This window comes from Hemitrygon akajei, chromosome 5 (assembly GCF_048418815.1).
Source record: "Hemitrygon akajei chromosome 5, sHemAka1.3, whole genome shotgun sequence".
In the NCBI taxonomy this organism is placed as follows: Eukaryota; Metazoa; Chordata; class Chondrichthyes; order Myliobatiformes; family Dasyatidae; genus Hemitrygon; species Hemitrygon akajei.
Genome location: NC_133128.1, coordinates 18058383 through 18084111, shown reverse-complemented (window position 1 = coordinate 18084111; position 25729 = coordinate 18058383). Strand labels below are relative to the sequence as shown.

General features: G+C 44.6%; 1 protein-coding gene across 1 annotated transcript in view; it reads right to left on the bottom strand.

Annotated features, from left to right (window-relative positions):
• The window catches only part of dop1b (DOP1 leucine zipper like protein B), a 177828-nt gene that overhangs the window by 83909 nt on the left and 68190 nt on the right, over positions 1-25729 (bottom strand). The window contains exons 14-16 of the mRNA XM_073044896.1: positions 21790-22405; positions 18741-19012; positions 17515-17667 (exon numbers count right to left, since the gene is read on the bottom strand). Of these exons, the coding sequence (XP_072900997.1) occupies positions 17515-17667; positions 18741-19012; positions 21790-22405 (1041 nt within the window). The remainder of the gene's footprint in view (positions 1-17514; positions 17668-18740; positions 19013-21789; positions 22406-25729) is intronic.

Here is a 25729-nt window from a genome sequence, read left to right as displayed (position 1 = left end):
TACTAGAGAGTACCCCTGTGGCTGTACCACTTGACAATAAGTACTCCTGTTTGAGTACTGTTGGGAGGGACAGCCTACCTGGGGGAAGCAACAGTGGCCATGCCTCTGGCACAGAGTCCGGCCCTTTGGTTCAGAAGGGTAGGGAAAGGAAGAGGAAGGCAGTGGTGATAGGGGACTCTTGAGTTAGGGGGTCAGATAGGCGTTTCTGTGGACGCAGGAATGAAACTCGAATGGTAGTTTGCCTCCCAGGTGCCAGTGTCTGGGATGTTTCAGATTGCATCCAAGATATCCTGCAGTAGCAGGGAGAACAGCCAGAGGTCGTGGTACATATTGGTACCAATGACATAGGTAGGAAAAGGGAAGAGGTCCTGAAAAAAGACTACAGGGAGTTAGGAAGGAAGTTGAGAAGCAGGACTGCAAAGGTAGTAATCTCAGGATTACTGCCTGTGCCACGTGACAGTGAGAATAGGAATAAGATGAGGTGGAGGATAAATATGTGACTGAGTGATTGGAGCAGGGGGCAGGGATTCAGATTTCTCGATCATTTTTGGGGCAGGTGTGACCTGTACAAAAAGGACAGGTTGCACTTGAATCCCAGGGGGACCAATATCCTGGCGGGGAGGTTTGCTAAGGCTACTGGGGAGAGTTTTAAGTAGAATTGTTGGGGGGTGGGAACCAAACTGAAGAGACTGGGGAAGAGGCGGCTGGCTCACAAATAGAGAAAGCTAGGAGACAGTGTGTGAGGGAGGATAGGCAGGTGATAGAGAAGGGATGCACTCAGACCAAAGGTTAGAGCGTGGATCAGTACTTGAAGATGTGATGTGGTGGCCATTACAGAGACTTGGATGGCTCAGGGACAGGATTGGTTACTTCAAGTGCCAGGTTTTAGATGTTTCAGAAAGGACAGGGAGGGAGGCAAAAGAGTTGGGGATGTGGCACTGCTGATCAGAGATAGTGTCACAGCTACAGAAAAGGTGGACGCCATGGAGGGATTGTCTATGGAGTCTCTGTGGGTGGAGGTTAGGAACAGGAAGGAGTCAATAACTTTGCTGGGTGTTCTTTTATAAGCCACCCAATAGTAACAGGGATATCGAGGAGCAGATAGGGAAACAGATCCTGGAAAGGTGTAATAAAAGAGTTGTCATGATGGGAGATTTTAATTTCCCAAATATTCATTGGCATCTCCCTAGAGCAAGGGGTTTAGATGGGGTAGAGTTTGTTAGATGAGTTCAGGAAGGTTTCTTGACACAATATGTAGATAAGCCTACAAGAGGAGAGACTGTACTTGATCTGGTATTGGGAAATGAACCTGGTCAGGTGTCAGGTCTCTCAGTGGGAGAGCATTTTAGAGATAGTGATCATAATTCTATCTCCTTTACAATAGCATTGGAGAGAGATAGGAACAGACATGTTAGAAAAGCGTTTAAATAGAGTAAGGGGAATTATAAGGTTATCAGGGAGGAAATTGGAAGTTTAAATTGGAAACAGATGTTCTCAGGGAAAAGTACGGAAGAAATGTGGCAAATGTTCAGGGGATATTTGTGTGGAGTTCTGCATAGGTACGTTCCAATGAGCCAGGGGAGTTAAGGTAGGGTACAGGAACCGTGGTGTACAAAGGCTGTAATAAATCTAGTCAAGAAGAAAAGTAAAGCTTACAAAAGGTTCAGAGAGCTAGGTAATGTTAGAGATCTAGAAGATTATAAGGCAACTAGGAAGGAGCTTAAGAAGGAAATTAGGAGAGCCAGAAGGGGTCATGAGAAGGCCTTGGCGGGTAGGATTAAGGAAAACCCCAAGGCATTCTACAAGTATGTGAAGAGCAAGAGGATAAGACGTGAAAGATTAGGACCTATCAAGTGTGACAGTTGGAAAGTGTGTATGGAACTGGAGGAAATTGCAGAGGTACTTAATGAATACTTTGCTTCAGTATTCACTATGGAAAAGGATCTTGGTGATTGCAGTGCTGACTTGCAGCAGACTGAAAAGCTTGAGCATGTAGATATTAAGAAAGAGGATGGGCTGGAGCTTTTGGAAAGCATCAAGTTGGTTAACTCGCCAGGACCGGATGAGATGTACCCCAGGCTACTGTGGGAGGCAAGGGAGGAGGTTGCGATGATCGTTGCATCATCAATGGGGACGGGATAGCCCAGGAAATTATATACCAATGAGTCTTACCTCAGTGGTTGGTAAGTTGATGAAGAAGATGCTGAGAGGCAGGATTTATGTACATTTGGAGAGGTATAATATGATTAGGAACAGTCAGCATGGCTTTATCAAGGGCATATCATGCCTTACAAGCCCGATTGAATTTTTTTTTGAGGATGTGACTAAACGCATTGATGAAGGAAAAGTAGTAGATGTAGTGTATACGGATTTCAGCAAGGCATTTGATAAGGTACCCCATGCAAGGCTTATTGAAAAAGTAAGGAGGCATGGGATCCAAGGGGATATTGCTTTGTGGATCCAGAACTGGCTTGCCCAAAGAAGGCAAAGAGTGGTTGTAGATGGGTCATATTCTGCATGGAGGTTGGTCACCAGTGGTGTGCCTCAGGGATCTATACTGGGACCCTTACTCTTTGTGATTTTTATAGATGACCTGCATGAGGAAGTGGAGGGATGGGTTAGTAAGTTTGCTGATGACACAAAGGTTGGAGGTGTTGTGGATAGTGTGGAGGGCTGTCAGAGGTTACAGTGGGACATTGATAGGATGCAAAACTGGGCTGAGAAGTGGCAGATGGAGTTCAACACAGATAAGTGTGAGGTGGTTCATTTTGGTAGGTCAAATATGTTGGTAGAATATAGTATTAATGGTAAGACTCCTGGCAGAGTGGAGGATCAGAGGGATCTTGGGGTCCAAGTCCATAGGACACTTAAAGCAGCTGCACAGGTTGACTCTGTGGTTAAGAAGGCATAAGGTGTATTGGCCTTCATCAATCGTAGATTTGAATTTAGGAGCCGAGAGGTTATTGTTGCAGCTATATAGGACGCTGGTCAGACCCCACTTGGAGTACTGTGCTCAGTTCTGGTCGCCCCACTACAGGAAAGATGTGGAAGCCATAGAAAGGGTGCAGAGGAGATTTACAAGGATGTTCAAGCAACACACACAAAATGCTGGTGGAACGCAGCAGGCCAGGCAGCATCTATAGGGAGAAGCACTGTCAACGTTTCGGGCCGAGACCCTTCGTCAGGACTGCATTTGCCTTTTTAATTCACTACTGCGTTTCCTCGTGTTTGCTCTACAATGATGTTGCCTGGATTGGGGAGCATGCCTTATGAGAATACGTTGAGTGAACTTGGCCTTTTCTCCTTGGAGCGACGGAGGATGAGAGGTGACCTGATAGAGGTATATAAGATGTTGAGAGGCATTGATCGTGTGAATAGTCAGAGGCTTTTTCCCAGGGCTGAAATGGTTGCCACAAGAAGACACGGGTTTAAGGTGCTCAGAAGTAGGTGTCAGGGGTAATTTTTTTACTGAGAGAGTGGTGAGCGCGTGGAATGGGCTGCCGGCAACGGTGGTGGAGGCGGATACGATAGGGTCTTTTAAGAGACTTTTGGATAGGTACATGGAGCTTAGAAAATAGAGGGCTATGGGTAAGCCTAGTAATTTCTAAAGAAGGGACACGTTCGGCACAACTTTGTGGGCCGAAGGGCCTGTATTGTACTGTAGGCTTTCTATGTTTCTATGTGCAGAGTCTGCAGAGGGATATAGATAGGTTAAGTGAGTGGGCCAAGGTCTGGCAGATGGAATACAACGTTGGTAAATGCGAGATCATCCACTTTGGAAGGAATAGAAGGGCAGATTATTATTTAAATGGTGAAAGATTGCAGCATGCTGTTGTGCAGAGGCACTTGGGAGTGCTTGTTTATGAATCGCAAAAAGTTGGTTTGTAGGTACAACAGGTTATTAAGAAGGCAAATGGAATGTTGGCCTTCATTGCTAGAGGGATTGAATTCAAGAGCAGGGAGGTCATGCTGCAACTATACAGGGTACTGGTGAGGCCGCACCTGGAGTACTGCGTGCAGTTCTGGTCTCCATACTTGAGGAAGGATATACTGGCTTTGGAGGCAGTACAGAGGAAGTTCACCAGGTTGATTCCAGAGATGAAGGGGTTAACCTATGAGCAGAGATTGAGTCACCTGGGACTATACTCTCTGGAATTCAGAGGAATGAGAGGGAATCTTATAGAAACATACAAAATTTTGAAAGGGATAAATAAGATAGAAGTAGGAAAGTTGTTTCTATTGGTAGGTGAAACTAGAACTAGAGGACATTGCCTCAAGATTCAGGGGATAAGATTTAGGATGGAGATGAGGAGAAACTGTTTTTCCCCCAGAGAGTGGTGAATCTGTGGAATTCTCTGCCCAGGGAAGCAGTTGAAGCTTCTTCAATAAATATATTTAAGATACAGTTGGATAGATTTTTACATAGTAGGGGAATTAAGGGTTATGGGGAAAAGGCAGGTAGATGGAGCTGAGTTTGCGGACAGATCAGCCATGATTTTATTGAATGGTGGGGCAGGCTCGATGGGCTGGATGGCCTACTCTTGCTCCTATTTCTTATGTTCTTATTAACAAAACATTTTTAGCTTAGTTGAACTATTGAAAAGTGTCAGCACTGTTGGACAATTAAACATATCATATTCAATAAAAGTAAAGTTCTTGTTTCTCCAAATTCCTATGTGATACAAGTAGTCTGAGATTATATTTATGGTCAGTTTCTAGTAGTTTATCATAAACAAAAAAAAATTCTGAGGAAGAACACTTTCAGAAAGAAAAAATTGTTGTCCAGTGCTATCAAAGCACAGAGCTAATTATCAAAGCAGGGGGAAAGAAGAGAAGAGAACCAAGCCAATTTTTGTGTGATCACTGCTGTAATGCAAGAACTACAAGAACTGCTGGCATAACCTCTCAGAAATAGTCAACCTGGCTTTCAGCTGCTCTCAAATCAACGCAATGGGCTCTTCCATACCCAACTGAGAGCACTATTTTAAAAAATTCATCCAAAATACAACGCATGCGAAAGTTGAGAACATCCTGTCTCCTCATTCAACACAGAGGTGGGCAGCCACGTTTCCAAACTCAAGAGCGGGCCTTGAACCCAGAACTTGTTTCTCAGCCAAGCATACTTCCAGCTGAGCTACAGATCACACAAGCTGGCTTACAGACTCAAACAAAATTTCTGATATTTCAGGATTAAGTCTTAACTAAAAGACCAGTTTTAAACAAATTATGAGTACAAGATATTCTGCAAATGTTGGAAATCCAAAGCAACACGCACAAAATGCTGGGGGAGCTCACCAAGTCAGATAACATCTACGGAGAGGAATAAAGAGTCAACGCTTTGGACCAAGACACTTCAGCAGGACTGGAAAGGAAGGGGTAAGAAGCCAAAGAAAGAAGGCAGAGGGAGGGGGAAGGATTACAAGCTGGCAGGTAATAGGAGAATTACTCATTTCCATTTCCTATTCGGCCACCCCTCTTACCTCCCCCTTCACTTTTTCCCCATAGTCCACTCTTCCCTCCTATCAGGCTCCTTCTTCAGTTGTTTACCCCTTCCACCTATCAGCTCCCCCCAGCTTCTTACTTCAACAATGCCCCACCCACCTTTTCCCTCACCTGATTTTACCTTTCACCTGCCAGCCTGTAATTCTCCCCTCCCCCCACCTTCCTACTTTAGCTTCTTCCCCCTTCCTTTCCAGCCCCGATCAAGGGTCTCAGCACAAAACTTCAACTGCTTCTGGGTGCTGCCTGACCTGCTGAGCTCCTGCAGCATTTTTTGTGTGCATCTTTATCAAATACATTTTCCTGCATCAAAACAGGATAAAGCCGATGGACTGTATTGCACAAGATGATGAGAAACTAGAGGAGTACAATTAAGTACCAAGCAATAGGGATGTTAAATGAAACTCACGTACCTGTCGAGGCAGAGGAAACTATATAAACACACGGATGATATTATATAATGGAGAACTCTGGCCTGAGTGTGAGGCATCATGGGACTTAACTACATTCCCATGGTTACCAGAGTCACAAACTGCTCGGCAAGTCTCCTCTCATTAGCACAACTGTAGAACAAGGGGGAGCTACTGGGATAAAGGAATCATAGAACACTACAGCACAGAAACAGGCCCTTCAGCCAGGCCAAACTATTATGCTGCCTCATCCCATCAACCTGTGCCCTCTGATCCATGTAGCTTTCCAAATTTATCTTCATTGTTGAAATCGATCCTGCATCCACCACTTCCGCTGGCAACTCATTCTACACTCTCACCACCCTCTGAGGGGAGATACTCCCCCTTGTATTCCCCCTTAAACACTTCACCTTTCACCCTTCACCCATGACCTCCGGTTTCCATCTCAATCTTGAGGATTCTGGTTCATTCTGAAGGACCGGAGCTGACAAGAGTCCGGTAAACATCACAAGGTGGCCCAGAACTGACCAGACATTGATCACACAGCTCTGGTCAAATTTATCAACTTGATCAGATGTTTGTTGCACTGACCATTCAGGTGAGAACCTGAAACAGTACAGCACAGGAAAATGACCGTTGGCCCACAATGTCTGTACCAAACACAATGCCAAATCAAACTAAATCACTTCTGCTTTTACATGTTTCATACCCTCTTCATCCTGCTTGTGTTTCAATTAATTTCTAGTAACTAATTTAAGTAATTTAAAAAAAACTTGAGGTAAAATTGAACCCTTTTCAACCACTTTGAAGTTACTTTGGTTGATTAACAGAAATGCTCCATCCTGGGGGTACTGTACTTGCACGGTCTAATCTGGATCCTCCTCCCTGCTCCAACAATCCATTGAAGCCACAAGTGCAGGTACAATCTGGCCCTTTGTGCGTGGTTAACTGAACTGTTCTCAGAAGAGTTGCTGCCCTTGCCCATTTCCAAACTTCAGGAGGAATTGCTATCTGCGATACGCAGCCAACAGAAGGAGCTTTGTGAATTGAGGGCAGAAATTCAGTTGGAACTTGTGCAAAGACTCACTAGATGGAGCCTAGGGCTCCATTATGGGACATGTGGAGCGAATTATGGTCACACAGCAAGAACAATAACAAAGACCAACAGATTGGATCTTGGCAGAAGGTTATGAAAGAAATTAACTTCTTTATCAGAGTTCTCAAAAAGACACTAATATTAACATAGAATGTGAAAACAATACATCTCTGGAGACAAAGAGCAGACCAAAAAGGATAACCAAACCACCTCAGAGACTGATTGAGAGTCTAGGAGTGAATAGGGTACTGCATTTGCTCATTACAATTGAAGTTCATGTAAATATATTTGTTGGAAAGCATTGTTGCTTCTTGCAGGTTTATGACAATATTGTATTGTGTTTGGTTTTTCTTTAAAGGGGGAAGGTGTTATTGTATGTGTACATAGTAAAGAACTGCATTTCCCAGTGTGCAATGTGGGAAGTCATCAGACCCAAGTGGGGACTGAGGTCCTTCTAGGAAAGATCAAGAGTAATCAATTCCAAATTCCTCTGTGCTCATTTGGCTTCATATCAGTAACTAAGCTGCTACACAAGATGTGACTACAAACAGTCCTGCCACATAGCATATAGTGGAAATGAGTGATAACTGAAAGACAGTGAGCAGAAAATTCCCACTGAAAAGAAGTACGAGGGAAATAGGATTTAACTCGGCCAAGCTCTGTTACAGACAATTACTGGAGACCGCACAAGAGCCGAGGACCAACACTCACAAGCAGAGACGCAGAGTCTGGGTCCCACAATACTGGACACCCCAGTTCTGACTGAGATTGATCACAATGCATCATTATTCTTTATTTTATTTTAGAGGCATGGCAACTGGCCTCTCCAGCCCAATGAGCCCGCACTATCCAATTACACCCATGTGACCAATTAACCTGCTAACCTGTACACCTTTGTGGAAGGAAACCAAACAAACCCCATGTGGTTATGGGGAGAATGTACAAACTCCTTACAGACAGCAGTGCAATTGAACCTGGATCACCAACACTAACCACTATGCTACCGTGCCACCCACCCTTGCCTTCCCCCACCGCTGCCGGTGGCATGCCGTGCAATCCGCAAGAGTTTGAATTTATGCTTACGATCAAAAGTTTGAATAAGGAGAAGTGTTCCTTCCACCAGCCATTGGTAACGTGTCTAATACAAGTGCAAGCTCTACACCACAACGTCAGTGTCTAGCACAAAGTTAATGGAAAAACGAATCTTGGCATATTGTTATCTTGCAAGTGAGAAGTGAAACAAATCAAAACCTCAACGTATAATAACAACTAAATCCTGTCAATCAGAAGCAAAGTCCTGTACTTCTGAGGCAGAAATAAGAAACGTAAAATATGTTCATTAACAAGAATCATTTGAAGTCAGGAGCCCAATCCCAATCCACGGAGATTTTCCTGAGAATTCAACACATCACCATGCAAAAATTAAGGAACCAGGCGGAAGTGTGGATAAAATTCAACAGGCAGAGAATTTAAGCTCCAGTAACTAATCTACCAGCAGTAAACTTTCAGGATTTGTGGTATTCACTTAGTGGCTTCTTTATTAGGTACACCTGTACACCTGCTTGCTAGTGCAAATGTCTAATCAGCCAATCATATGGCAGCACAAGCAGATGTGGTCAAGTGGCTCTGTTGTTGTTCAAACCAAACATGAGAATGGGGAAGAAACGCGCTCTAAGTAACTTTGACTGTGGAATGATTTTTAGTGCCAGACAGGGTGGTTTGAGTATCTTGGAAACTGCCGATCTCCTGGGATTTTCACATACAATAGGCTCTAGAGCTTACAGAGAATGGTGCGAAAAGCAAGGAACATCCAGCGTGTGGCAGTTCTGTGGGTAAAATCGCCTTGTTAAGGGAGAAGTCGGAGGAGAATGGCCAGACTTGTTCAAGCTGACAGGAAGATGACGGTAACTCAAGTAACCACGTGCTACAACAGCGATGTGCAGAAGCACTCTGAATGCTCAACACATCAAAAGTGGAAGTGGCTGGGCTACAGCAGCAGGAGACCACACCAGGTTTCACTCCTGTATCTAATGACGTGGTTCTTTCCAAAGCTGATTTCTGTGGTCTGCCCACGTCATTATTTGTTTGGGAGTCCACCAAAAGGGACTGGAGTATTACCAGATATCAAACTGCATAAGGAGGAGGTCTCACTCCTGAACAACCCTTGCAAAGCTGCGACAGAGCTTTTCCAACTATCAATTATTACCATTTAGAACACAGGAGCATGCCCTTCCATTGAGGCACAGTGCAAAAATCAATAAATTCTCTTGTGCCTGTAAATGATCCATTTTCTCCATAAGCTTAGTTCAAGCTCAAGTTTAATTGTCAGTCAACCATACCTACACGAATACCATGAATACAACCAAATGAAATAGCATTACTCTGGGGCCAAGATGCAAAATACAGTACTAACAGTCACAGACAGTACAAGGCACATATGGAATAGCAAGCACATATAAGACAGCAGTAAAATACAGTCACACAAAAAATATATATAGTCCATGACCTCAAGACCATGAATGTTACAGCAGTCTGCACTCAAATACATCTCGTCTTCTGCTGAACGAACACTAGGGGGCAGCACTGACTCCAGCTTGCACCACACCATCACCAGCACTCACCGGTGGAGCACACCGACTTCGACGCCTCTCTCCTGGGCAGCTGTACACAGGTGACACTGCAGCTTGAGGCCTAGTCCTCTTTATGACCAAGGCCACACAGCTCCCCCACCGTCCGCCAATAAATCAGTGAATTGGATTTGCAGCATTCCACATTAACAACGCCCAACAGGGACTTGCGATTACGAGAAAAGTCAATCACTTGCTGTTGGACCACACACCTTCGCGCATGGACTCCTGCAACACTAAAGTAAATTGGTAGAAGCTGCTAGCAGGGAAGTTAGCAGAGCAGCACAGGTATGCGTTTCTGGGAAAAATGAGGAAGGCAGAGAACAGATATATTCCAAAATGAAGAAATACTCAAATGGTAAAATAGTACAACTGTGGCTGACAAAGGAAGTCAAAGCCATTGTAAAAGCAAAAGAGAGGGCATACAACAAAGGAAAAATTAGTGAGAAGATAGAGAATTGGGAAGTTTTTAAAAACCTATAGAGAGCAACTAAAAAATCATTAGAGGGGAAAAGATGAAATACAAAAGCAAGCTAGCAAATAATATCAAAGTAGATAGTAAAAGTTTTTTTCAAATATGTTAAATATAAAAGAGAAATGAGAGTGGATTTAGGACTGCTAGAAAATGAGGCAGGAGAAATAATAATGAGGGACCTAATAATGTCCTGTCTCCCTTTCTCTTCACCATCTACAACTCGGACTTCAACTACTGCACAGAGTCTTGCCATCTTCAGAAGTTTTCTGATGACTCTGCCATAGTTGGATGCATCAGCAAGGAAGATGAGGCTGAGTACAGGGCTACGGTGGGAAACTTTGTCACATGGTGCGAGCAGAATCATCTGTAGCTTAATGTGAAAAAGACTAAGGAGCTGGTGGTGGACCTGAGGAGGGCTAAGGCACCGGTGACCCCTGTTTCCATCCAAAGGGTCAGTGTGGACATGGTGGAGGATTACAAATACCTGGGGATACGAATGGACAATAAACTGGTCAAAGAACACTGAGGCTGTCTACAAGAAAGGGCAGAGCTGTCTCTACTTCCTGAGGAGACTGGGGTCCTTTAACATCTGCCGGACGATGATGAGGATGTTCTACAAGGCTGTGGTGGCCAGTGCTATCATGTTTGCTGTTGTGTGCTGGGGCAGCAGGCTGAGGGTAGCAGACACCAACAGAATCAACAAACTCATTCGTAAGGCCAGTGATGTTGTGGGGATGGAACTGGACTCTCTGACGGTGGTGTCTGAAAAGAGGATGCTGTCCAAGTTGCATGCCATCTTGGACAATGACTCCCATCCACTCCATAATGTACTGGTTAGGCACAGGAGTACATTCAGTCAGAGACTCATTCCACCGATATGTAACACTGAGCGTCATAGGAACTCATTCCTACCTGTGGCCATCAAACTTGACAACTCCTCCCTCGGAGTGTCAGACACCCTGAGCCAATATGCTGGTCCTGGACTTATTTCCATTTGGAATGATTAACTTATTATTACTTAAATATTTATGGTTTTATATTGCTATATTTCTACACTATTCTTGGTTGGTGCAGCTGTAACGAAACCCAGTTTCCCTCGGGATCAATAAAGTCTGTCTGTCTGTCTGGACAAGGAGATGGCTGATGAGCTAAATGAGTATATTGCGCCAGTCTGCACTGTGAAAAACACTTGCAGTATGCCCAATGTTGTAGTGTGTGAGGGAAGAGAAGTGAGTGCAGTTAGTTACAAGAGAGAAGGTGCTCAAAAAGCTGAAAGACCTAAAGATACATAGGTCACCCGGACCAGAGGAACTGCACCCTGGGGTTCTGAAAGAGATAGCATTAGAGATTGTGGGTGCATTAGAAATGATCTTTCAAAAATCATTGGACTCTAGCATGGTGCCAAGAGGACTGGAAAACTGCAAATGTTATTGCACTCTTCAAGGAAGAAGGCAGGCAGCAGAAAGGAAATTATAGACCAGTTAGCCTGACCTCAGAGGCTGGGAAGACGTTAGAGTCAATTGTTAAGGATGAGGTGATGGAGTATTTGGTGACACCGGACAAGGTAGTACAAAGTCAGCATAGTTTCCCTTCAGGGAAAATCCCGCCTGAAGAACCTGTTGGAATACTTTGAGGAGATACGAGTAGGATAGATAAAGGGGATGCAGTGAATGTTGTATATTTGGACTTTCAGAAGTCCTCTGATAGGGTGCCACACATGAGGCTGCTTATCAAGTTAAGAGCCCATGGTATTTCAGGGAAGTTACTAGTATGGTTAGAGCATTGGCTGATTGGTAGGAGGCAGCAGGTGCGAATGAATGGATCCTTGTCTGATTGACTGCCAGTGACTAGTGGTGTTCTGCAGGGGTCGATGTAGGGACCACTTCTTTTTATGATGGAATAGATGGCTTTGTTGCCAAGATAGCAGATGATACAAAGATTGGTGGAGGGGCAGGTAGTGTTGAGGAAACAGGATGCAGAAGGACTTAGACGGATTAGGAGAATGGACAAGAAAGTGGCAAATGAAATGGTGTTGGAAAATGCATGGTCATGCATTTTGATAGTAGAAATAAATGTGCAGACTATTTTCTAAACAGGGAGAAAATCCAGGAATCTGAGATGCAGGGGGAATTGGGAATCCTTGTGCAGAGCACCCTGAAAGTTAACTTGCAGGTTGTGTTGGTGGTGAGGAAGGCAAATGCCATGTTAGCATTCATTTCAAATTGTCTAGAATAAAAGAGCAAGAATGTGATGCTGAGGCTTTATAAGTCACTGGTGAGGCCTCACCTTGAGTATTGTGAACAGTTTTGGGCCCCTCATCTTAGAAAAGTTGTGCTGGCATGGGAGAGGGTCCAGAGGACGTTCACAAGGATGATTCCAGGAATGAAAGGGTTATATGAGGAACGTTTGATAGCTCTGGATCTGTACTTGCTGGAATTCAGATGGATGAGGGAGGATCTCATTGAACCCTTTTGAATGTTGAAAGGCCTAGACAGAGTAGACGTGGAAATGATTTTTCCCATGGTGGGAGAGTCTAGAACAAGAGGGTACAGCCTCAGGTTACAGGGGCGTCCATTCAAAACAGAGATGCAGAGAAATTTCTTTAGCCAGAGGGTGGTGAATTTGTGGAATTTGTTGCCACAGGCACCTGTGGAGGCCAGGTCGTTGGGTGTATTTAAGGCAGAGAATGATATGTTCTTGATTGGACATGGCATCAAAGGTTACAGGGAGAAAGCTGAGAACTGGGGTTGAGGAGGAGATTTTAAAAAATAGGATCAACCATGATTGAATGGCAGAGCTGACTCGATGGGCCAAATGGACTAATTCTGTTCCTATGTCTTATGGTCTTATTACCTTTCACCTGTAGTTCAGTCAAGACCAATGGGGTTTAGGGATTTGTATCCTCGTGGCGATTCCCCAGGACAACCCGAAGGAAAGTTAGCAGGACTGGGTGATCACTAGATTCCTCATGAGGTATCTCAGCAGAGTAAGTTAACAGATTTAGCCCTCCAAAATTACCAGCATGGATAAAAATAACTAATATGCCTAAAAGGATTCCCTCGATCGTTTACAGATACGCCGCAGGAAAAGCTTCTTGACAAGTTGCACTGCTCCGAACATGGAACAGCACAGGCCCTTTGTCCCACAACCTGAATCAGAATCACTTTATTGCCAGTATGTGAAACATACCAGAACCGACTGTGGTTCGGTGTCAAGCATCAAACACAGGACAATACCGTAACAGACAGCACAACACCAACCAAGAAGTTACAAGACAGTAGAGCAAACAGCCATCAGCAATCAACAACTAGCAGAACGGTGACATGCGCCAAAGTCAATAATAAAACTTAAATAAATATTAATATATGAACTGACTCAACAGAATAAGGAGAGCAGGAAAGACCATTTAATGGATATTGTGCAGGGACAGTTAGGGTATTACACCCGAGTGAGTTTTGTTGAGAAACTGATAGCTGCAGAAAAGAAGGTTAAGAGGAGATGTGTAGTCCTGGTAGTGATGGACTTGTAGCGTCTCCCTGATGGCAATTTGGTGAAAAAGTCACCTACGCTAAGATCAATCTAATGCTTCGTTCCCACATTGCCCTCCACTTATCTTTCATCCATGTGCCTGTCTAAGAGCTGTTTAAATGTTCATAATGTTTCTGCCTCTGCCACCACCCTAGAGGGTGTTTCATTCACCCACAACTCTCTGTGTAAAAGAAAGCTATGTCTGACATCTTTCCTAAACACCTTAAAATTATGCCTCCTCACATTTGCAATATCTGCTGATTCGAATTAGATTATTGTCACAGACACCCCTCAGCACTGGACTGATGAACCTGCTGAGAGTGACAGACATCACCCAGTCTGTCACGGGCCAATCACTTCCCTCCATGCAGCCCACTTTCTTGGTACATTTCTGTAGAATGGCGAGAGCATCAACCCTGCCTGGGAGAACGTGCAAGAGCTTAAAAACCCAGAAGTCCAGCTTTCTAACAGCTTCCCCGCCACTGCTGTCAAGCCTCTGAACCAACCAGCTCTTTCACACATCTCCTTCCTGTTGGTGCTGCCGTGTTCTCAGACTCTTAGTTCTACTTCTCGTAATTACTCCATTATTAGATTAGACAGAGGAGCTTTATTTGTCACACGTACAGTGAAATATACAGGTTAACGTATCGTTTGCATCAATGACCTACGCCAGGGGTGTCAAACTCATTTTAGGTCACGGGCCGGATTGAGCAAAATGCAGCTTCATGCGGGCCGGATCAGTCGGACGCGTGCGAACGCAGCTTTCGTTGCCTCCGTTTTTTCAGCCTGCTCTCATGTGTCTCAGTCTCTGCTATAACTACAAAGTGTTTCACTTTACAAATTCCGTTTCTTATGAAGAAGACTGCCGAGCAAGACTGCCGAATAAACACTAAAAACCCTGAAAACCTGGTACCTGAATAAACTCAGCATTAGCCATATCATACGCCATAGGCGCTTCGATTACTGGGGCCAGCTTTAATAGTAATTAGATATTATCTCGCGGGCCAAAGATAATTCCACCGTGGGCCTTGAGTTTGACATATATGCCCTACGCTGTCTGAGGATGTGCCAGGGCAGCCTGCAAATGTTTCACCATGTTTCAACACTAACTTGTACAATACCGTGCAGAAGTCCCAGGCACATGCATATAGCTCAAACACCAGGAAATCTGCAGATGCTGGAAATTCAAACAACAACACAACACAAAACGCTGGTGGAACACAGCAGGCCAGGCAGCACCTATAGGGAGAAGCACTTCAGGACGAAGGGTCTCGGCCCGAAACGTCGACAGCGCTTCTCCCTATAGATGCTGCCTGGCCTGCTGCGTTCCACCAGCATTTTGTGTGTGTTGCTTATAGCTCAGATGCCCAGGCTTTTGCACAATACTGTAGTAATTCTATGCATCGCATTGTACTGCGGTGGCAAAAAGTAAACTAATTTCATGACATCTGATTCTGATATGGTTCTCTATTGTGGACCTGGGTGACTGTCGGGAGAGGGAAAGGGGCAGCAGTACCCCAATGGCCAGTCCCCTCAATCGTAAGAATACCACTTTGGATACTGATGGAGGAGGGGGAGGGATGAGCTACCAGGGGAAATCGCAGTGACCTGGCTCTGTGCCTCAGCAAGGAGAAGTGCAGTAGTGATAGGGGGTTCCACAGAGGAGCAGACAGGGGACTCGGAGGACGTAAAAGAGACGGCTGTATGGTATGTTGCCTCACAGGTGCCAGGGTCAAGGATGACGTAGATCGGGTAGAAGCACTCTAAAGGGGGAGGGTGTCAGAGAAAACTACTATCACCGATTAGACTTAAACAAAGACACAGGCCCTGGTATTCCATTTAGCTACTTTTATAACGTGATCATGGATAGCCAGCTACGACTTTGCTAAAGCGAGCACAAGCACAGATTTTTACACCTTCAAATACATGCAGGGATGTGATGCTGAGCAATGGTTGGTCCGCTCAGCTGTTTAAAAAATAAACTAGAGGGAACGTTGTAAGCACCAGTGAGGGTACGATTAGGACGGTATGACACATGAATGCACGGCTGAGGAATTAGTACAGGGGGCGAGGGGTCAGATTGCTGGATCATTGGGATCTCTTCTGGGGAAGGTATGGCCGGTACAAAAGAGGACAGGGTACGCCTGAACCCAAGGAGGACCAATTTCCTTGTGGACACATTTGTTACAGCTGTTGGGGTGGGTTTAAGCTAATTTGGCAAGGGTCTGGGAAATGGAGTGATAGTGCTGATAATGGGGCAGTTGTATTACAAACAGGGGCAAAGCGTAGTGGGACTGCTAGCACAGACGGACGGATGATAGGGCAAAACTGCAGCCAGTGAGACGAGTTGAAGTATAACACACAACATACAAAACAAAGTAAATGATCTTTTTGTGCATTTAGATATCGTCAGCAATGACACGGTGGCTGAAAGGTGATCATAGTGGGAAGATGTTGGAATCCATGATTAAGGATGAGGTTTCGGAATTCTTTGAGGCACATGATAAAGTAGGTCAAAATCAGCATGGTTTCTTTAAGAGGAAACCTTGCCTGACAATCTATTGACACTATGTATATTCGCTTAGAATCTGAACCAAATTGGAATTCTTTGAGGAAATAGCAGGCTAGATAGACAAAGAAGAGTCAGTGGATGTTGTGTACTTGCAATTTCAGAAGGTCTTTGACAAGGTGCCGCATATGAGGCTGCTTAACAAGTTAAGAGTCCATTGTAACACAAGAAAGGTATTGGCACAGATAGAAGATTAGCTGGCTGGAAGGAGGCAGTGAGTGGGAATAAAAGGAGGGCTTTTCTGGTTGGCTGTCGGTGACTAGCGGTGTTCCACTGGGGTCAGTAGTAGGACCACTTCTTTTCAATGATTTTACACGTCAATGATTTGGAATTGATGGCTTTGTAGTCAGGTTCACAGACGATACAAAGGTGGGTGGAGGGACAGGTCTTATTGAAGAAACAGGAAGTCTGAAGAAGGACCTAGATTAGGAGAGTGGGCAAAGTGGAGATGGTATGTAGTGCAGGGAAGTGTATGGTCATGCACTTTGCCGAAGGAATAAAGGTGTACACAGTTTTCTAAATGGGGAAAAAAAGGGACTTGGGAGTCCTTCTGCAGAATTCCCGAAAGGTTAGCTTACAGGTTGAGTCAGCGATAAAGAAGGTAAATACAATGTTAGCATTCATTTTGAAAGGACTAGAATATAAGAGCGAGGATTTAATGCTGAGGCTTAATAAGGCATTGGTCAGACTGAACTTGACGAGTATTATGAGCAGCTTTGTGAAACTTATCTTAGAAAAGATGAGCTGGCATTGGAGAGAACCCAGAGGAGGTTCACAAGAATGATTCCAGAAATGAAAGGGTTAACATGTGATGAGTGTTTGATGGCTCTGGGCCCATACTCATCGGAGTTTAGAAGAATGAGGGGGATTTCATTGAAACCTATTGAATATTGGAAGGCTTAGATAGAGTGGATGTGGAGACGATGTTTCCTATAGTGGGTGAGTCTATTGGAATAAGCCTCATAATAGAGGGATATCCCTTTAGAACAGAATGAGGAGCGATTTCTTTAACCAGAGGGTGGTTAGTCTGTGGAATTCATTGCCACAGATGGCTGTGGAGGCCAGGTCATTGCGTGTATTTATAGTGGAGGTTGATAGGTTCTTGACTAGTTAACGTGTCAAAGGTTACAGGGAGAACGCAGGAGAATGAGGTTGAGAGGGATAATAAATCATCCATGATGGAACAATGGAGTAGACTCAATGGGTTGAACAGCCTAATTCTGCTCCCATGTCTTATGGTTGATGACCTTAGCGTTAGCTGTTAGACTTACACAGCATCTGAGCAAAACACTTTAGCAAATGAAACTTACTTTATTCTTGTGAAGCAAGGCCTGGCAAATAATGTCCTCGCAAAGGTTGGCAGATGGAGCAAGGCAGTGCAGCTTATAGAAGAGTTCAACGCAGGCACAGTGGTGTTCTCTGCTCTCTTTGTCTAGCTGGTTCCACAGCACGTTTGCAGCCCGCTGCGTTAAAGCAATTGGAGAAAGTGTAAGCTTGAACAGTTTCCGCAGGTTCAACATACGATGCAAAGTAACATGGAAGAATTAAGGCCTCAGCGTCTTCCAGAGCAGAAAAATAGAACTAAATGATTTTGGGCATTTATCAACAATTGCCATTCATTACAGAAATTAACAGCTGATTCATTTTCCCTTTAATAACAACAAGTGCCCAATTTTTCTCCAAAGGTAAACACATAATTAGCCCTAAACTATATGATTTTTTTCCTTTAAAAACTGCACTGAAAGGATCTTTTATTCTTCTCCACAGATGCTGCCTTACCTGCTGAGTTCCTCCAGCAATGTCAGTGTATTGTTCTACACCAATGAATCTCTTACACAAACAAAATAAGTCTTTTTTTAAATATATAAACAGACTATGTACAGAGTGGACCTCACATTTTTCAATTTTTGTTTAGTTTGGGGGTGTTAGAAACAAAGAAAACATAGAAAATAGGTGCAGGAGTAGGCCATTCGGCCCTTCGAGCCTGCACCGCCATTCAGTATGATCATGGCTGATCATCCAACTCAAAACCCTGTACCTGCTTTCTCTCCATACCCCCTGATCCCTTTAGCCACAAGGGCCATATCTAACTTCCTCTTAAATATAGCCAATGAACCGGCCTCAACTGTTTCCTGTGGCAGAGAATTCCACAGATTCACCACTCTCTATGTTGTATTTAATTATTTGTGACAAAATCAAGTACATCCAGTTAGAAAAAAATTCTCAGGTAAATGCAACACTTCAGTTTCTATAATATCTGCAATTAATTAGCAATAACCATAAATAACAAGAACATTCAAAAACATCCCCTGCCATCTGTGACAGGGTTACTCACTGGTGCATTCAGACCTTTGACTACAAAGTTATGTCCAAGAGCCATTCTTTAAATCAATTGTCTCGCTGGCATTCTAAAATATTTGTTAAAGAGTTCTATCAAAGTTACATTTTATTCAGTTTTCAGTGATGGATTTCAAACATCCGAAAGGTTGAAAAAGTCCTAACTTCACACTTAAATAATAATTTCCACATCGGGTACCTGATAGAAATTAGTGTTGTCTGCGATCAGCTTTAGAGTTGTTTGTGTAATGGGTGGCGCGGTTATCATCTGCAGCTTCTCAATAAACGTTTTATATTCAGAGGTTTTGTAACGCTTGACCTTGTCTTCAATAACAAGTGCTAACGAGTGAGAGCGATTCATGATTTCCAGCAAAGTGGATATTGCAACGTTCTGCACGTCACAGTCGCTGACACAACACGATAAAGTCATAAGTGATTTCAGCCAGAGGGGAAGACAAGCATCAGCATCACCTGCAGGATGTTAAAAAAAAAGGCAGAATTCATTAATATCAAAATATTAATATCATTATTATTATTATAAGAGCATAAGATATAGGAGCAGATTAAGCCATTTGGCCTATTAAATCTGCTCCACCATTTCATCATGGCTGATCCATTGCTCTTTCAGCCCCAATCTCCTGCCTTCTCCCCATATCCCTTCATGCCCTGACCAATCAAGAATCTATCAACCTTTGCCTTAAATATACATAAAGTCTTGGCCTCCACAGCCAACTGTGGCAAAGAATTCCGCAGATTCACCACCCTCTGGCTAGAGAAATTCCTCCTCTTCTCTGTTCTGAAAGGACATCCCTCTATTCTGAGGCTGTGTCCTCTTGTCTTAAACTCCCCCACCATTGGAAACATCCTCTCCACGTCCATTCTATCAAGGCCTTTCAAAATTCAGTAGGTTTCAATGAGGTGCCCCCTCATTCTTCTGAATTCCAGTGAGTACAGCTCTAGAGCCATCAAACACTCCTCACGTGCGAAGCCTTTCGATCCCAGAATCATTTTTGTGAACCTCCTTTGAACCCTCTCCAATATCAGCACATCCTTTCTTACCATTATACCCGGCACCGACATGGTCTGTAAGGAGTTTGCATGTTCTCCCCATGACAGTGTGTGTTTCTTCCGAGGGTTCCAGTTTCCTCCCACACTCCAAAGACCAGTTGGTAGGTTAAATGATCATTGTAAATTGTCATGTGATTAGGCTAGTGTTAAATAGGTGGAGGAACAGACCCTCTAGTGGAGCAAGTCTGTGCCAAAAATCAACCACCATTTATACTCAACCAATTTTACTCCTCCTGCGGTATCACCAATTCCTCCCACATTCTACCAATCACCTGCAGACGAGGGGCCACTTACAGCAGCCAAATATCCTACCCATCTGCCTGCCTTTACAGTTTGGGAGGAAACCAGAGCAGCCAAAGGAAATCACCAGGGGGGTAGGGTGAATCTATCGACTCCGCACAGAGCAGCACCAGAGGTCCGGAGCAAACCCAGATCATCGGAGGCTGGATCTCTACTCACCCCCTCAATTTTAGACCAGAAATCTATTAGCCTATTGTGGGAGAAAATTAAGAATTTTCTTGAATTCTTACAAGGGCTCAAGGGTTAACTTCAGTTTCACTAACAAATAAGGAATTAATTGCTAAGCTTTGCCTTGAATAGATGTTTCATGTCTTTCACGTCCAATGCAGGATGTGGAGGTCTAATTATATGTCAAATGCTAAGACTAAATACTGGAACTATGTTTGCTTCATTGCACGAAAAGCGAAATGATTTTTACTTCCGCTATCTGTACCTTAGTGCTTCTAGTCATGTACGACCGTAGTATAAATAAGACTGAAGTCTCTTGGTCGGGTAGAGCTGTGGAGCTCCGCTTTTAGGAGCCTGTGCTCTCCATGATATCATGTGACAATAAAGATTTCAGAAGCAGATGCCCTCTGAGTCCGACTGATCTGTAATACTTTTCCACGACACCTATAACACGTTTGATGTCCAAGGTGCCACAACCTAAGATGATAAATTCCCAAGATTCACAATGCTTTATGTAAAGGAACACACACAAAATGCTGGAGGAACTCAGCAGATCAGCATCAATAGAGGGGAGTAAACAGTTGACATTTCAGGCTGAGACTCTTCCATCAGGACTGGCGAGGAAGAGTGACGAAGGTGAATGGAGGGAAAGGAGCACAAACTGATAGGTGAGGCCAAGTGAGAGGGAAGGTGTACACACAAAATGCTGGAGGAACTCAGCAGGCCAGGAACATCTATGGAAAAGAGTACAGTTGACATTTTAGGCTGAGACCCTTCAGCAGGTCCTGGTGGGTAGAGGAGGGGAATGAAGATGAAGTAAGAAGCTGGGAGGGCATAGGCGGAAGAGGAATTTCTCCTTAACCCTAAAAAGCATTCCACGCCGCTGTGTGTGCCATCTGAACTTAAAAAGAGCAGTAATAAACGGCAAAGTCAGAGCTTGTGCCCAAGGAAGATGATTTTTATAATGACTTGGAAGAGGTTAGTAAGTTTGCAGATGACATGAAAGTTGGTGGTGTTGCGGACAGTACAGAAAGTCATTGAGGACCACAGCAGGACACTGATAGGATCCTGAATGGCCAGATGGAATTCCATCTGGAAAACTGTGAAGTTACACACTTTAGGAGGCCGAACCTGAAGGCAGATTTCAAGGTTAATAGCAGGACTCTTCGCAATGTGGAAGAGCAGCGGGATCTTGAGATTCACATGCATAGACCTCTTAAAGTTGCTGTGAAATTGATAGGATGGTTAAGAAGTCTTATGGTAGGTTGGCCGTCATTAGTCAATTGAGTTCAACAGCCACAAAGTGGATGTTTCAGCTCTATAAAACTCTGGTTAGACCAGACTGTACTGTGTTCAGTTCTGGTTGCCTCTCTAATGAAAGGAGGTGAAAGCTTTAGAGAGGGTACAAGGAGATTTACCAGGATACCACCTGGACTAGACAGCATCTCTTATGAGGGAAGGTTCAGCAAGTCTGAGGCCAAGTTTTTAAAATAAAAAAAAATTAAACAGAGTGGTGAGCGTGTGGAATGGCCTGCCAGGGATGGTGACAGAGGCAGATACATTTAAGAGACTTCAGTAAACACACGGATGAAAGAAAATGAAGAGCTACGCGGGAGGGAAGTGTTGGATTGATCTTGAAGTAGGTTAACAGGTTGGCACAGTATCACGTGCCGAAAGGCCTGTGCTGCCCTATGGTGCAGACATCAGCTTACCGACAAACTGGAGCGCAGAGGAGTGAAGGCTCTCGATCTCCCTGAAGGACACGTAGACAGGAAAGCTGCTGCAATCCAGGAGCAGCTGGCAGATAGCGGCAAATGCCAGGCGACACTCCTGCGTCACCTCCTTCACCTCCTGCAGCATGCGATCCATGTCCCCGCTCCCCCTGTCGCCTGGCGTGAAGGTGCCTTGCTGACGGCTCTTCACCTTCAGCGGCGGCCCACGGACAGAGAAGAACTCGGAGAGCATTTGCTTAAATTGCGGCATGGTGATCTGCCCCTTCTCCCACGTCTTCTGCCCCTCGGTGACCGCTTTCTCGTTCTCCCCCTGGGCCCAACATTTCATCCCGAAGATGTACTTCAAGGTGAAGTGCGCAAGGAGCCCCTGTGTGTTTCTCAGGGTCATCTGAATGCTCCCATTGTTCCTCCACACATTGACGTTTTCAGACGACACCCTAGGCTGGCTAGCGTCCTGGGATGGCTCCGTCGGCATGACACTCAAACCGATTCCGCTGTCCTCTGACTGCAGCGGGGGATAGGTCGAGTCCGTGCCATCTTCTGGACTGTGGTCACCGTCAGACGTCGCCTCACCGGCTTCCTCCCGCGAAGGACTCTGAAACGGGCACAGTTAATAAAAGTACGTCACGAGGAAGAGGCAAATTCGGACCAAAATAAGGGTCTCAGGTCAATAGCAATAAACAAGCTACCAGAGAAACTCGGCGGATCAAGCAGCATCCGTGGGAGGAAAGGGAACATGGATGGCTCAGGTCAAAACCCTGCATCAGGACACAGGGCCCTGATACTGATCAACTGGCTGAGTTCCTCCAGCAGATTGTTTATTCAGCATCAGAGTCAGGTTTATCATCACTGGCATATGTTCTTTTGCTGCAGCAGTACAGTACAACACATAAAATATACTGTAAATTATAAGACCGTAAGACATGGGAGCAGAATTAGGCCATCCAGCCCATTGAGTCTGCTCCAGCATTCCATCATGGCTGATTTATTATCCCTCTCAATCCTATTCTCCTGCCTTCTCCTCTTTGACACTCTGATTAATCGAGAGCCTATTGGCCTCTGCCTTAAATATACCAAATGATTTGGCCTGCACAGCCGGCTGTGGCAATGAATTCCACAGATTCACCACCCTCTGGTTAAACAAAAACTTCTCCTCATCTCTGTTCTGAATGGACGTCCCTCATTCTGAGGCTGTGCCCTCTGGTCCTAGACGGCCCCGTTACAGGAAATACCCTCTCCACGTCCACACTATCCAGACCTCGCAATATTACAATTCAAAATAAATATAAAACAATTAAATTAGTTCAAAAAGAGAGCAAAGGAAGTGAGGAGGTGTACTTGGGTTACACGAGTGAATCTGCCGACGTTGGAAATGAAAAACACACGAAATGCTGGCAGAACTCAGCAGGCCAGACAGCATCTATGGGAGGAGGTAGTGTCGACGTTTCGGGCCAAAACCCTTCATCAGGAGAAGAAGGGTTTCTTCCTTCCTGATGAAGGGTTTCAGCACGAAACGTCGTTATTACCTCCTCCCATAGATGCTGTCTGGCCTGCTGAGTTCTGCCAGCATTTCGTGTGTTTTTAGGTGTACTTGGGTTCATTTTCCATTCCGAAATCTGATGGGGAGGGGAAGAAGCTGATCCTGAAATGTGAGTGTGTGTCTTCAGGCTCTTGTACCTCTTCATGGTAGTAATGAGAAGAGGGCCTGTCCTGGGAGCTGGGAGTCCTTCATAATGGATGCCACCTTTTTGCAGCATCATCTTTTGAAGATGTCCTCAATGGTGCGGAGTCTGATGCTGACGATGGAGCTGGCAGAGTTTACAACCCCTGCAATGTTTTTCTAATTCTGTGCAGTAACCACCCCCCCAACCCCCTCCATAAAAGACAGCTATGCAAAAAGAGAGCAAAAACGTCCTTGCTCCATATTCCAAACTCTACTGTAATGACAGAAACGCCTTCAATGTGTCCCAAATTTCAATTTTAGAGAATAATTTGAATCGGAATCCAGTTTGCTGGATGTGGAAAGGTAGTGTGCAGGAGGGGCACTGAGTGGGGCAAAAATCCCAACAGTAACAAACTACTTGCTTTTCGGCTCTTTATAAAATGAATGAAACTTCTAGAATGGCAGGCCAATCAGACCACAGAAAAACAAACTGCTTCATCTTGTAATTTAGTTTTTTATTCTTATGTATTTCAAGGTACCGCTGCCACAAAGCAGTAAATTTCACGACATACCCCAGTGATATTAAACCCGACTCTGATTCAGCAGCTGCTGGAAATCTTCACACACAAAACACTGGAGGAACTCCGCAGGGAAACAGCCGATGTTTCGGGCCCAAGTCCTCATGGAGGGTTTCAGCCTGACACATCAGCTGCTTATCCCCCCTCCATAGTTAGCAAGTTGCTGGCATGCTGGGTTGGTGCTGGAATCGTGGCAACACTTGCGGGCTACCCAGCGCATTACCCGCAGATTGAATTTCATTGTACGTTTCGGTATACATGTGACAAACAAAGCCTATCTTTATCACATGCCTGATACAGATAGACCTGACCTGCTGAGATCCTCCAGTGTTTTGTACGAGTTTCTCAGGCCATTTTTTCGCCATGGTGGCTGAAAATGGATATCCAGTTAATCCCAGTTCTCAGCCTCTGGCCCACTACACAATAGCTCTTTAAAAGTGCCTTCTCCCACTTGGGCTCTAGATATCAACTGACATCTCCTCACATTACATCAGTAATCTGTTAGTTTTTGACATCTCATCTCCGATCTGAACTCACTTCCTGATTTTATTTTCCGATTTTATGTCCCTTCACCTTACCATCCAGAACCCAAAGAGTCTTTCCGGAGAGGTGCGAGGGGTTTATGGCCACAGAGGTGGAAGATGAGGTCACATGACTGACACCAGGCGTCAGCGTAGCTGAGAGACAGTAAGCGTGGAGGTCGTAAACATGTACTTCTTCCTCCCCCTCCCACAGCTCCACTTTCCTTTCCCATCCCAAAGGCATGCAAATTAGTCATTTAATAGGCCATTGTAAGTGGTTCCTTGGACTTTGAACTTAAACCAGTAAAGACCCTATGATGTTCTGCCAACCTTTTAACCTACTCTAATATCAATCTAACCCAGGTGTTCCCAACCTTTTTTATGCCATGGGCGAACACCATTAAGCAAGAGGTCAGTGAATCCGAGATTGGGAACCCCTAATCTAACCCTTCCCTTCCCCACAGCCCTCCATTTTTCTTTCAACCATGTACCCAACTAAGGGTCTCTCAAATGACCCTAATGCCTCTATGGCCACCCCTGGTAACACCATTCTCTGAGTGAAGAAAAGAACACCTTTAATATTCCTCACTATACTTCCCTCCAGTCACCTTAAAATCATGCCCCCTCGAATTATCCACTTACACCCTGGGAGAAAGGTGCTGTCGGTTCACTCAACCTATGTCTCTTATCATCTTGTACACCTTTAACAAGTCGCCTCTCATCCGCCTTCACTCCAAAGAAAAAAGCCCTAGCTCGCTCAAACTTTCCCTCATTAGACATGCTCTCCAATCCAGGCAGCGTCCTGGTAAATCTCTGCTGCATTCTATCCAAAGTCTCCACGTCCTTATCATCATGAGGTGACCAGAGCTGAAGTAGAGTCCAGGGTGGGGTGGTGGTGTTGGTGTGAATGTGGAGACTATCAGTCACAAGAAATATTACTGGGGGATCGTTCTGTATCCTGTGTGGGGTTGAAACAGCAAAAGGGTAAGATAGAAATGATAAGGTATTCACACTATAAATACCTAATCATGCCAGATTAGCAGCGAAGAGTTAGTGCATAGCAATGAGATCGAAACCCAAGCAATGCCACAAACACAAACAGTCAACAAAACCAAAGAGCTAACTGTTGACGTCAAAGTCAGAAAACCACATTGAAG